At 40.4% G+C, this 13672-nt stretch overlaps 1 protein-coding gene across 5 annotated transcripts in view; it reads left to right on the top strand.

The window, feature by feature from the left end:
• PRDM2 (PR/SET domain 2) overlaps positions 1–13672 on the top strand; it is a 59614-nt gene that overhangs the window by 9948 nt on the left and 35994 nt on the right. For all 5 annotated transcript variants that reach the window (XR_002444485.1, XM_021417668.1, XM_021417667.1 and 2 more), the window contains 3 exons: positions 4325–4442; positions 5477–5580; positions 8688–8840. Coding sequence is in view for 4 of the 5 variants with exons in the window: in XM_021417668.1 (XP_021273343.1) it covers positions 4325–4442; positions 5477–5580; positions 8688–8840 (375 nt within the window). In the remaining variant the exon portion in view is untranslated. The remainder of the gene's footprint in view (positions 1–4324; positions 4443–5476; positions 5581–8687; positions 8841–13672) is intronic.

Here is a 13672-nt window from a genome sequence, read left to right as displayed (position 1 = left end):
CACACTTTGGTCTTATCTCTTTTTTTTAAAGTTTTGATTGATCAGATTGTGCTGTAGCAGTTAAACAAGCCTCCTCTAGCTATGGTGGCGGTTTAGAAAAAGGTTTTGTCAGCTTGAAACTTCAAATGCATTGTTCTCGTAGTCGTCTTGTTCCATGTCTGCTGTCCCTCTCATCTGTGCCTATATGTAGGTTGTTAGAAAGTGCTGTGAAAAAGAACTGAGCCTGGTGTTCCCTAAGGCAGTGGTGGGGCTGGATGCTGGGAGGATATCGAGGCCTCTTTGTTTGAGATGCAGAGAAGAGCGAGTTTCTCTTCTGTCTGCTCAGATGTGGACTCTCTCATATCAGTTCAAGGCTAGCAGATGTCCAGTCAGGCTTCTGTCAAACCTGTTTTGCCTTTCTGGCTGCTGGAAGAGCAAAATAAAATGAAATAAAACGTTGTTCTGCTGTGAATATACTTTCAGCTATTATAACTAAAGAGCAAGGATATTTCCCCAGTCCCCTCACTCTAGCGGATGGGAAGGGATTTCTGGCATTCTGTTCCTTCTACAGTTTCCAATTTCGGGGTCTTTCTCCCCTACAAATAGCTCTCTAGGATGTGTCTGTGCAGCTGTTAGGGCTTACCAAGGCAGCAATAGAATAACATTGCTAGGACTCCAGTTTTATCATTTTTCTCGCTGTTGCAGAAAGCTGACAGGAGACATGTTCTTGTAACTTAACTCAGCAAGTCATAAATATAGAGGAGAATACTTGCCATACTGAGCACTCTAAGTGTGGATATGAAGTAGAAGAGGTTGGGAAAGCTTTATCCGTTTTGCTTGGAAGATTAAAAACTCAACTGTGGGAGCCTATAGAGAGGTACATGTAAAAATGTATTTCCATAACGTTTCGTAAGTGCTCAGTGGAAAATGCTGGGTGTTATAGGTGAACACCCAGCTCAGTACATGAAGACTACTATTATATCTCTGCTTTATGGCTGCAAGTAAAAGCAAGAATCATGTCTGGAAAGTCAGAGTTTTCTTGGACAGCTGCAGCATGGCCTGGTTTTCTGTTGTTATTTAACACCACCTGAAGTTGCTTCAGAACTTAAATATAACGTCCTTCATGTTAGAGGAGCTATTGCCAGCATCACCACTATTTGTGACTGACCAGAGTGGTCACAGTTCAATGTCAGGGGGCAGATATTTTTGCAGGGCTGTAGCATGAAGTTCAGCATATGCCTCGTTCATGCCAAGCACCATTCTTTCATAGTGTGGCTCCATTGATGGGAGGCAGTATGTGCTTGAGGCTTTTGAAATTCTGGTTGTTTAATCGGGAGTAGGTGTCTTGTTAACTTCACTACAGAGCTAGTTGTCTTGTGACAGCTGTGAGTAACGCTTGTTACTATGCATTATGTGAATAATAGCATGAATATAATTATAAGGAGCCTATTGACTCTTGTGGAGTCAATAGGACATTATCAAAATGGACATTAAGTTAATCACTTACTAAACATCCATAAATCACTTATTTGCTTTCTATTGCCTCTCCAACTTTACTATGAGAACACCTTAAAACACTTTGTATGAATTACAGCCTGTTGGCTAAGGGTTCTGAACAGTTGGTTTAATTAAGAATAGAACGCAGAAATAACTTTTATGACGCTATTTAAAACCTATTATTCTCTTCAAAGCAGAGCAGAGCAGTAAGCTTGGCGTGCAAATACTTTAAGGTTGATCTCTGGAGCGAAGTGGCGTGTTTGTAGGCAGTAAGCAGAGCAGAAGGAGGATAACAATAACCCAGCAGTAGCTCTGGGAAGTGCATTACAAGGCAAGCTTCAGTGCCAGCCATGCTACCAGAGGGGTATGTATGTGTTACTGGACTCAGGGTGTGCAGGGAAGCTCCTCTCTGTCCCCTGGCATCCAGGGCTGGGCAGCACGGGGTATGTTTGTGCTTGTGGCTGAGAAATTGGTACATGCCAGAATGGGAATTCAGGATGCACACTGGAGTGGTTTGTCTACTGCAGTATTCTAGGTTCAATAGGTAAAAAAAGCACTCTTCACTTTTGTGAACTACATCTATTTTTCAGAACTTTGAGTGTTGTTTTCTCCTCAAATTTCTGTTTGGTCTTTCTCCCAGTTGATATGTGCTCGAGTAAGACAACACGAGAAGCTGTTCTAAATTGGTTTTTTGAGACTGGTTGGACTGAGAATCCCTGAAAGCCATCGTTTGAAAAGAGGAAATAAAGAATTGCTGCTGTGTGCGCGGTTGCCCTCAGTGTGATGGGTAGCTGATGGTCTAGCGTTGCCCTATATTTCCTAAGCCATCCCTTGGGTGTTTCTGGGCAAGTTATTCCTGTTAGTGAAGCTTTGCATCGCTTTCTTCTTTATGCATCAGGGCATACACGGTCATTCTGTTTGGAACTTTTATGTGCAAGTTGAGGAAATGATTGACAGAGGTAGAATGGCTGGCTGCGTGGGCAGGTCTGCACCCTCTGACCATGAGTGCTCTGGATTTGGAGCTGCTCTTTGTTCTGTAACTTCAGGGTGTCCCCACACAAAGCTGCAGCACCCGATCTCTCTCACTGCGAACGCAACAGCACGAACCTGGGGTGCTCCCAGGGAAATTGCAGTGTATCTCAGTTTTAACTTAAAAGAGTTGGAGGATTTTAAAAAAACACATAGAAAATAAAATGTGTTGAGCTGTACGTTAACTACAAATAAATGTTTTTGGAAGTGAACTGCTTCTTATTTCCTACCTCTCTATTAATAGACATGCTTTTAATAGTTAAACATGTTTCTCTTGCTGATGGTCACAGATAACTAGTACTTTTTAGGGACAAATATTTAACTCAAGTCAAACATGAAATGAGAAGGATGGTTATTAAAACATGAATGTTTTTCAAGTCATCCTTCTCATTAGTGCCGTCAGTTTCAATAAGGATGAGCTGCGTACCACAGATGTGAGGTGGATCCAATCCAGCCCACGTGATTCTATTCACCTTTACTAAAGTCTCTTTGCTGAGGCTTGTAATGAAGAAACTGCTTTGCTGTCTGTCCTGAAACGTTTCTGACACCTTTTCTCATCTGATTACTCAGGGTCAAAAATGCATGCGGTGGTCAGAGATTTCTTCTAGAAGCGTCCTGTGTTGCTTGGTAAATGGATGAGTGTCAGAAGCAGTCAGCAACGTTTTCTAGCAGAGGAGATCATATTTAAGACACAGCATACAGCTGGAACATAGAAACAAGCCACAAAACGAGTTTTTGATGGTCTAGAAAAGATTAGATCTGTATATATATTTTTGTATCTCTTTGTATTCTTAAAGAGAGAATCTAACTACCTCCTGTACAGGTTTTTCAGCTGAGTAAGGCTTTCCAGACAGGCTACATAGGAGCTGGAATGTTTTTGCACTTCATTGTTTTTTTGTCTAAGAACAGTCTAGCATTAAGAATAGAATTAAAAATATTTACCAATACTTTGTGTAGTCAAAATAATTGTAATGCTTTGCTATAAGGAACTGGAAGTTTCGTTGTGATAACTAGATCCTGAAGTCGAGGCAGTGTTTCTATCAACAATTGTGTGATGAGAAACTTCTTTGAGAACTGTCGAAGCATAACAGTTAAGGCAAGCAGATTCACCTAATGTATTTGGTCTGAAATTTGGAGAAACATTCTTTGGAAATGGCCCAAGTGGATGTTGTCTCAACATAATGTAGCATGTCACAGTCCTATTATTTGCATAATTACTTGGTCGGTGGAGTTTCTCATGGCATAACTAATCAGAAGAAACAGAGCAGTTGAAAGTCAATCTGTGTTCTGTGGATGAGTTCTAGATCACCGTATTACTGAGCATTTTCAAAGACTGAACACTAAGCATGAATGCACATGCAAGCTATATCCTGAAAGATCATCTTGAATTAAGTGAATGTAATATTATGGATAGATGCTTTCCAGGGTATAAAACCACAGTGATTCCTCTTCATTCCACTTTAGGAATAGTGGAATAGTGCTGCCAGGTGAGCTGTATTCAGAGAAGATAAATAAAATACCTTTAGCTCTGTATTTGCCAAGTAACTGCTGGGGGAAATTCTGAGTGTGGTTAAGGGAAACCAAGGAAAATAAATGAGATGGCATATGGCCTGTGAGAAATAAGGAAACCCCTGCAGTTAGATTTACACACTGCTTGTAGTCGCTTCCACCAACTCCAGCAATTAGACACTTTTCTTACGAGTAGAATTAGGAGCTAAAGACTCTCAGGAACAGCTTGCATAGGTTGATCAGCTGCTTTCTGCTGTGTCTTTTTTTTCCTTTGCTAACGGTTGCGGCCCTTCTGTTTGCTGACTTGCAGAACACAACTGAGCCTGCGGTTGTAGTGGAGACCTTAGCTGATGTACCTGAGCACGTGCTTCGGGGGCTGCCGGAGGACGTCAGGCTCTTCCCATCTGCTGTTGACAAGACCAGGCTTGGTGAGTGCCACGGCTGTAAAAAAGAGAATGAAGACTTTTAAAATGCCTCACATAAACTGCTTGCTGCGCTGTGAAAATTTGGTGCCCTGGTGTGTTGGGCAATGAATGAAGAAATGCATTTATCTGAAAACGTTTATATTGGAAGGAGTGGTCTGCTACCGTCTCAGTTTCTCTAACAGACCAAGGTTGTGTTCTTGAAAGGTCAAAGTCAGGGTCAAAGATGGACCAGGATGCTAAGAGGTTAGGTTATGAATATATTGGTATGTTCCTCTACTGGTTGCCTTAATTTATAGCTCTTTCATTTCTATCAGTTTTGGTTTTTATTTTTGTTGCTATCTTGTTTCACTTCAGAGTGCCGTGTCTCACTATCCAATCAATACAAAAAGTTTCTTACATGATTCAGTGCAGACTTGGAAGCTGCCATATGGAACAAAGTATTGTTTGTATGATAATGCAAAATGCTCATGTTTTTGAGAGAGTTTTAACTTGAGAGGACTTTAGAAATCAGAGTTGCAGACTGGATATTTGATGTTGAAACTTGGTAGATTAAGGAATGTCCTGACTATGGATGCATTACTGTTAGAAACAGGTTATAAACTCCTTGGAGCAAGGTTAATATTTTCTAGTATGAACCTGATCTGGCATGGTCTGAATGAGAGTGGTATGTTGGAATTAAGTGAGGTAGAGGCAGGGAGAATGTTAGAAAACTTCTACTCCGTATGGTATTTTGAATTTCTCCTGAAATACAAGAGAAATCAAGGTCACTTTTTGTCTTCAGAGCTACAGCAGCCCTGGAGCAAAGAATGAAACCAGATAAATGCTTAAACCTTATATGACTGGGGGAAGTTCTGGGGAGATGTTTGCTTGAATTCCTTATAGTGAACTTCAATTTTCTGGTTGTGATCTTAATAGTGTAGAGCACCACAGCCTGAAACAGACACATGCAATGATCATAAGAAAAATGAAATGTAAATAGAAGATTTCCTCTTGAGCTCAGTTAGATTTGTTATAATTACTGATATGTATTGTTTCAGGTGTCTGGGCAACAAAGTCAATTTTAAAAGGGAAGAAATTTGGGCCTTTTGTTGGCGACAAGAAAAAAAGATCTCAAGTTAAGAGCAATGTATACATGTGGGAGGTAAGAAAAACTTTTTAGTGAAAAAGGTATCTGTCATGAGGTCAATATTTTGTATTTGCCTTTCCAGAGATTTTAAGAATAGACATAAAATAGTTGCTACTTATGTATCTGTGGATATCATTGCAAATCTGTTTACACGTACTTGGGTTGAAAAATGTTTCTGAATTGCAAAGCTTTAAACTATTGACGTTGTTTGAAATTGCTGTATTAATTTTCTCCCATGCTGTCTCTGGATCCCTCCTTTCTATAAGAGTCTACTACAAATAAAGCTTTGCTTTGTTGGCTTGAGCACTGAGTAGTATCCATTCTTCAGTTGAGTACTGTTAACTGCTTATGAAAGGAGGGAAACTGGAAAGATGTGGAATGTCTTAAGGAAATCTCAGCGTTCCTCCTCATCCAGCTCTTTGAAAAACTGCTTTGTTATGGGGATTGGTTTTGCTTTTGGAGCTTTCATAAAAGTTCTCAGCTGTTTCAGCATTTCTTATGCTGCTTGTATTTGGGTTTGCCTTCAAGCAAATACTGTCTGGACAGCTGAATAGTTTTTTCAAGCTCCTCTGATAGTCATAAGACCTCAGATATTATGTAGATTTCAAAGTGTAGGTGTCTTAATCTGGAGTTAAATTCTATCTACAGTGTCTTTAAATAAGGCAGTTCCTAAGTACTCCCAAAGACAACTTCACTTTTTTGGAAGGTGTACAGAGTAAGTGGCTTTAGCACAGTGAATGGTCAAGGAGGAGGGGTGGAGGAACTGTGGCATAGCAACTTCTGTTCAGAACATGCTAATTTACAGATCTTTAACCTAAAGAGATTGATAATAGTTGTCCTTCTGGCCCCTGGACTGTAAAACCAGACCTGCATAAAACGCTGAATACAAATACAAAGCTTAGTGATAAGCCATATCGGAGGAATTGAGCTAGAATAATTTCCCATAAATGCAAATTCACATTCAGGAAAGTAATAAAGTAAAGTAGAATGTTTGCTGTATCAAACTAGTATTTTATTTTACCAACTCCACTGCATAAGGTATCTCAAATTTTGATCTGGTGCATGAGCACTTAGAGAGATTGGATCAGTCTGGTAAATTATTGACCTTGTAATTGTTTTTCTTGATTTTTGAGTGTTCTCACTGGATATATTGTGATGTCTTTGAAAAAATTGTGTGGAGAACTGATAGCAGCAAGCAAACTGACACAGTTTCGTAGTTTGCAATGCAGGCAACAACAGGATCTCCTAGATTTCCAAGTAGTTGTGTGTTGCTTTAACACTGATTTTGGAATTTAAAAAAAAAAAAAGCAGCTAAAATGAGACTGTGACAGTTGGCCCCATATGTTGATATCTGAAACCACTCCAGCATCTTAACTGTTAGAAAATAGGGTTGTAAAAGGATGATGTGTGAGAATAGTTCAGTATATGGACCTTCAACCAAGAGAAAAACTTTTCTATAGGAATTCGATTGATTTTAGTGAAGTTAATCTGAAGAGAGTCTCAATTTTAATAATTTTAAACTATCATATGATTTAGAGTAAGTGGATGAGTTTTGTGTCAATATATGGTTGCTGTATCTGAGGAGAGCAGTAGACTTGAAGGCATTCTCAATTTCAGTCAGAGAAAAGCCACTGGTAGGGAAACGATGGCAAGTGACTGAAAACAGGGAAATGCCACCTCCTGATGGGTTCAGAACGAGTGGTCCACTTGCTATTTCCCATGGCTTTTAGGAATCATTTGAAGTTGCAGTGTTATACAGAGGAGCTGAAGCAATTTCCACTCTCATAATGCACAAAATTTTGCAACAAAAATCAGTAGATTAGGTGGCTTGACCAAAAAGCAATCCTGTATTATGCTTTGTCATACGTGCCATATGTTCAAAACTCTTCCACAGCACTGCTTGGCTGTTTCCTTCCATTTTAACCAAAATGAATTATTTTACCATCTTGCTCTGTGAAACTGTTCACTTTCTCATCTTGCAAGGGCTGAGTGTGCTGGTGAAATCCACGCTGCAGTAGTTTAAGTAAGGGAGAGGATTTCTCTTTGCTTGGAAAGAGACGAGTTCTTCCTAGTGGAAGCTGATGTTTGTAGACTTAACCAAAAGCAAAAAAAGCAAATAGTAAAGCATAGTCAAATTACACTTATTTTTACTTTTTTTTTTTTCCTGACAATCTGAGAGCTGCCCAATACTTCTGAGGCACTGTGTACAGTTTGTATGCCTATGTTCTGAGATAAAATATTTTTAAATGCTGGAAAAATGATGGCTCTCATTGCTGAACAGTGAAGCATTCTTCAATTTGGAAAAAAAAAGTGTGTAACATTTGCTGACAGCTTTTCTTATAGGAATCTAACTTGGACTATAAGAAGAGATGTGGGAAATATGTATCGTCGTGAAAGAGAAGCAGAGTTGACTGTTAGCAGAAAAATACTGAATATCAGTATTTTCTATCAGTAGCTTTGCTTTAATGCAAGCTGTCTTGAAGTGTAGAGCATGAGTAGGCATTTAGAAACATATAGCCAAGAGTGGAAACAAAAAATTTAGACAGCACCTTGGAACATTCAGAAGTTCATAGATGTGGTAAATTTTTAAGGTGATCACACAATTTCTGAAACATTAAGATTTTCTTCAATCCTCTGAAGCAAGATTAAATATACGTTGTATTTTCCCTTACCTTTCCAAATAAAGCAAATGCTTCTAACTTATTTATCATTACTTTTCCCGTTTCCTCAGACAGCAAAAATAAAACTCAACTGCATTTATATTACATCAATCCTTACGATAGATACAAACCCTAGAGAATCACATCAGCATGCCAAACAAAGCACAGAATGCATTAAATAGTTTGGCTTTGGAGCCCAAAGCCTTCAGACAGAGGAGGGCTTGTCCACCAAAAGTTGTTCAGTGTTTTTCACTTATACCAGTTCCTCTGAGAAGAATGCAAGCAACAGCAGCACACTCCCCTAAAAAAACATGCTCTGCTTGTGTTTTTTTTGCCTTCTCTCTCGTTTGTTGATGATTGCTGCTCTGTATAGCTTTACAATATATTTAGTTTTGATGCAGGTACACTTCAACATGAACAGTTATCAGTTTGCTTGGGATAAATGCCAGTTTTCTCTTGTAGGTGTATTACCCAAACTTGGGGTGGATGTGTGTTGATGCAACTGACCCAAAGAAAGGGAACTGGCTGCGATATATAAACTGGGCACGCTCAGGAAAGGAGCAAAACCTGTTTCCTCTGGAGATCAACAGGACCATATACTACAAAAGTTTAAAGGTATCAATGTCTGGAAAGAATCGGTCACTGTGCTTAATGCATTATATTTCATTTCCCTCTGCTCAAATCTTAATCAAAGTTGATACAGATGGGGTGAAAATCTAGCAAACTCCATAAAATGTTTTTTTTCCCCAATTCCTGTAGATACTGAGATGCTTTGTACTGAGCAAAAAGCAGTTATTTTTATGGTCTTTGCAACTTAAAGATTGGTTTTCAAGACACTTATGTAAGTAGCTTCATGAAATAGATTTTCCTAATTCTGTACCTCTCCAGTTTCATTGCAGGAGAGGGAGTGGGGAAGAGAATATTTACTGCTACATAGAATCACAGAATCATAGCATCTCCTGAATAACAAAAATATTAGTTTAGCTGTAGGAAAGGGTAGAGTATGATAGTGCTAGAATATTGTAGCTCTGAATTATTATTTAAATCCCCCTATCCAGAATGTAATAACAGTGAGTATGTGTAGGTCAACTTTGTTCCTTCTTAGAATGCTTTTGTGTATCTGCAGCCTTGCTGTTGTGCTATGGATGTTTCTTAAATTTCCTTGTCAGGCCAATAACATTTAACTGTTCTACATTTAAGAAGAAAAGAGTTGATGCTATACAGTTCTGAAGTTTATAGGGTAATATCAAAGTATGTAGAACTATTACGTTTAGGTCAAGCATGACTGGGAAAAGCCTCTAACTATTTTCTAAGCTTCCTGATAGCTTTGACGTAGCATTTGAGTACAGATTCTCTATTGTCAGCTAGACTGGCTTGTCTTTACTGTTTATTCACTGAGGGTATGCTCTCAGGGCACATCTGTAGCCAGCTTAGTTTGCTCTAGACATTTTATCTTGCATTGCCTGATCTTTGCCCGTAGTCGCACTAACTCATTTATCTAAGTGAGCTTTTGGAGTCGCTCTGACACTTTAAATTTCTCTCTTGTTGAATCTTCCCTGCAAAGTTGTGATAAAGACAGATGTTCACATTTCAAATCTGTTTTCTCAAAGATAATACTGCACTTCGGAAAATAATTGTACTGCTAAAAGAAGGCTGAGCAGTACTGACAGAATAACAAATATCTGGCTTCAATATCTGAAACACCCTTTGTTGCTTTGACTATCTTCTTCAGCTTGCAACCTGACGAATTTTATCCCAGTAAATCTTGCCAACAAGGTCATGCTGCCAAGCAGCTCTTTCTGAAGGCTGCTGGAGCATCCAATAACGCTCAGTTTTTTGGGTTTCAAAATCCATCTGGAATTTCTTGCAGTGTGATGAGATGTTAGCTTCTCTGGGATGCACTAGGGTTCTTCAAAGAGCAGTCTTGAGTATGGCAGTGTTTCTTTGCTCCTGCATCAGCCACTTAAAGCTTTGTGCTCTGCCTTTCCGTGCACGCTGTGGGGTTGGGTTAGCTTCAGATTGGTGTTAGCAATACCAACCCTGGAATCCTGGCCTAGCATCTGGAAACTGGTGTATGCTGGCTGGATGGGAGCGTTCCATCAGAAACAGTGTTACCTGCAGGCTGCCTCTGCGTGAAGGCTTGCTGCTGTACTTGTCACCAGCGCAGTAGCATCTGTGGGTAGCTTTGGGTGTTGCTACAGAACCAATGAGTTGTTTCTGCCCTGTGTACATAGCTCTAGGAACACAGTTCAGATGTGCCTGAGCTAGCTCTGCAAGGCTGAGATCACTTGTATTCATACTCCCAGTTTCATACTGCTCAGAAGTGTCCAAGCTGTTCCTAGAAGGGTTGCAGCCATGGTCTGTGGGGTGGCAGCTCCCTCCTGCTGTCCCTTGATAGCCACCAGCTGACACACAGGTAACGCGGCAGCTAAGTGTGAGGTCACGGTTGGACTTGATGACCTTGTGAGTCTTTTCCAACATAAACGATTCTGTGTTTCTAAGTGGTATGTGAGGAAGATTCTGACCTTGTGAATTTGCTGGGATTTTTGAAGTGGAATTTTGTCATGAAATTGGAAAGCTTTTGCCACCATTAAACATTCAGTATTCAGGCAGTGGATCATGTTGGATCATGTCAAGATTTAGCAAGTTTTTGATTGCACGAATGGGCTATTCTTGCAGTTTAATAGCAGTTAATGCGAGTAATAATTGTAATTATAATTACCCCAATATTCTGTTTAATTCTGTCTTAGCTGTTCCAAGAATATAAAAACCAAAGCAAGGCATTGTCTAGTGTTTCTTAAAGTTACTTTTTATTATGTGAAGTGACAAATTTAGAGTAAGCAGATTTCTTAACAATAGTGTGAAGAAAGTTGAGCTGACAGCATAGGTAGGGGGATAATGTAGAAGTGATTTAAAATTTGTGGTCTCGTAGGCAAGTTGCGGCGTGAAGGCATTTGCTGTCTGTTGTATCAGCTTTCACTACCCCATAACTTATTAATTTCCCTGCAGTTTCTAACTCATAAAAAATTGTGCTGCTTTCTGCTTTCTTTTTACAAAATATTGTTTTATTTATACTTGGGTTTTGTCTCGTTTTCTGTGTCGGAGGTGAATTTGTTCTTATAGTGTCCATATCAATCTTAGATTCACATCACACTTTATTGACCAGCGAGACAGAAGAAAACATGTATTTAATAACAGCTTGCACATTCAGGTTCTGATAAAGTGTTCCTAAATGGCCCCTTCCTGATCTTTGTAATTCATAAATTCAGGGGAATTCCACTTAGTGATAAATAAACAGCACAGTTTTTATTTACCTCGAACAGAAAAGTAGTGGCTTGTATATCATTTTGTTCTGCTTTACCTGGTAACATTTTAAATGCTGTAAACTTTTTCCCCAGGTGTTTTTTTGGGGGGGGTTCTAATTTGTAAGTTTAATTTGTAGGCTTTAATTTCCCTGTTCTCTGCTATATATGAAAAGTAAAATTTCACGTTGGGGACTTCTAATGAGGTCTCAGATAACATTTTAACTAAGCACAAGCAAATATTTTTTCTCTTCTGTCTTCTCTTCCTCTTTATCAAAGGGCTGAGGATATTTGTAGGTTGTTTTGCATATGTTTTCCCCAAGCATAGGTGTATGAGAGTTGTCATATTTCGCTGAAAACTCCTTATAGGGTTTCAGAAGTTCTTCCTGCCTCTGCTAATAAAATGAGCTAGATGAAGGCTGTTTTTCTGCACATAGTAAATTGCAGTGAAAACTCAGTTTCAAGAAGTCTCCTAAATAAGTTAAGCTATGATAATATCCTTGATGAAAGTGAAATTAAGTTGTTTATGGAAAGGTGTTCAGTCAGACAGGTTTACAATGACACAAGGAATGCACTGTAAAATAGTAACGTACAGAGTGAAAAGAGACACAAACACCAATACCACAAAGCGTCTGCTGTGGTTACAGCTGGGGAGGTAAGGCCACATCCAAATGCAAGAGCCGTGCAGCAGTAAAATACCAAGTCTGTAGTGAAAAATACATGCTCTAGAAAGATCAGATAGGTAAATGTCTATCTCACCTTTTTATCACCACTGTCCCAACTTGATGCTACGACATGATCTAGAGGCGACAGCCTGGAGAAAGCTGCTTGTCAGAGGTGTTGCTGGAGGGTGTCAGCAGTGAGATAGCCGTGTGTGCCAGAGTGGCTGTAGAAGTGGCACTTGGTCACTGCGGTCCTTTTCTCCCTCCTATTGCTGCTGAGGGAGCTCTTTTAATGGTCTAATTTTGAAGTGGCTGCTGCATCTCATTTTAGAAGTACAAGGTTAGAGGGCTTAATTTAGATTCTAGCATCGTTACTCCCAAGCTAAATTCATCAAGTTGAATGTCAGTTCCAGCCACAGAGCTAACAAATTACATGTTTGTTATCATCATGTGTTCGCGTTGCCTAAAAGTTTTACTAGCTCTTTTCTCCGAGTTTGTATACGGCTGAAAAGTCGTTTGCATGAGATAACTCTTCTTTGTGCCAGCTGCAAGATGGGACCGTGCAAATCTCAAAAGCAGCGTGGGCAGCAGGTTGAGGGAGGTGATTTTTCTACTCCTCTGTGCTGGTGAGATCTCACCTGGAGCGCTGTGTCCAGATGTGGGGCCCTCAGTATGGGAGGGACAAGGACCTGCTGGAGCACATCCAGAGGAGGGCAGCAGAAATGCTCCAAGGGATGAAAACCTCCCTGCGAGGACAGGCTGAGAGCTGGGGCTGTACAGCTGGAGCAGAGCTGAGAGCGGCCTGTCTGCATCTAAAGGGGCTGCAAGAAAAAGGGGACAGACTCTTCAGCAGGGTCTGTGGTGATGGGACGGGGGGAAATGGCTTCCAACTGAAAGAGGGGAGATTGAGATGGGATATAAGGAAGAAGGGCGGTGAGGCACTGGCACAGGCTGCCCAGAGAGGTGGTGGATTCACCCAAGGTCAGGCTGGAGGGGCTGTGAGCACTGATGGAGCTGTGGGTGTCCCTGCTCATTGCAGGGGATGGACCAGGCGGCCTTTAGGGTCCCTTTCAACTCCAACCATTCTGTGGTTCTGTGAAATACGTTTACCACTAGCATATCAGCCCTCCAGAGCTGTTAAGGAAGCCAAACAGTAGGCTTTGCTTATATTATAACCTAAATGCTTAACTTAATACGTTACGATATAACTTAAACACTTGCATCTCTTGTTCTAGTGTCGGAGGACATAAAGATAGCTATCACCTCTGTCAAGTACTGCGAGGCCTTCTGAAAAAGTGCTTCAGAAGGAACAGATTCTGCTGTTGTTCCTTATACAAAAGTCCCCTTTGGCTTCAGACTTGAAATAATAGTCTCAGGCCACCCTTGGCTCTGCCGTGATGCTTGGGTTTTAGTCCGTGTGACAGCTGCCGGCCCGCGGGGCCTGCTCCCGCCTCGGCCCCCGCTTCCAGGGGGGGCGGGGCGG

The sequence above is a fragment of the Numida meleagris genome, chromosome 20 (genome assembly GCF_002078875.1).
Source record: "Numida meleagris isolate 19003 breed g44 Domestic line chromosome 20, NumMel1.0, whole genome shotgun sequence".
NCBI classification, from domain to species: Eukaryota; Metazoa; Chordata; class Aves; order Galliformes; family Numididae; genus Numida; species Numida meleagris.
Note: the sequence above shows the minus strand (reverse complement) of the source record. Positions and strands in the feature narration are given on the sequence as shown.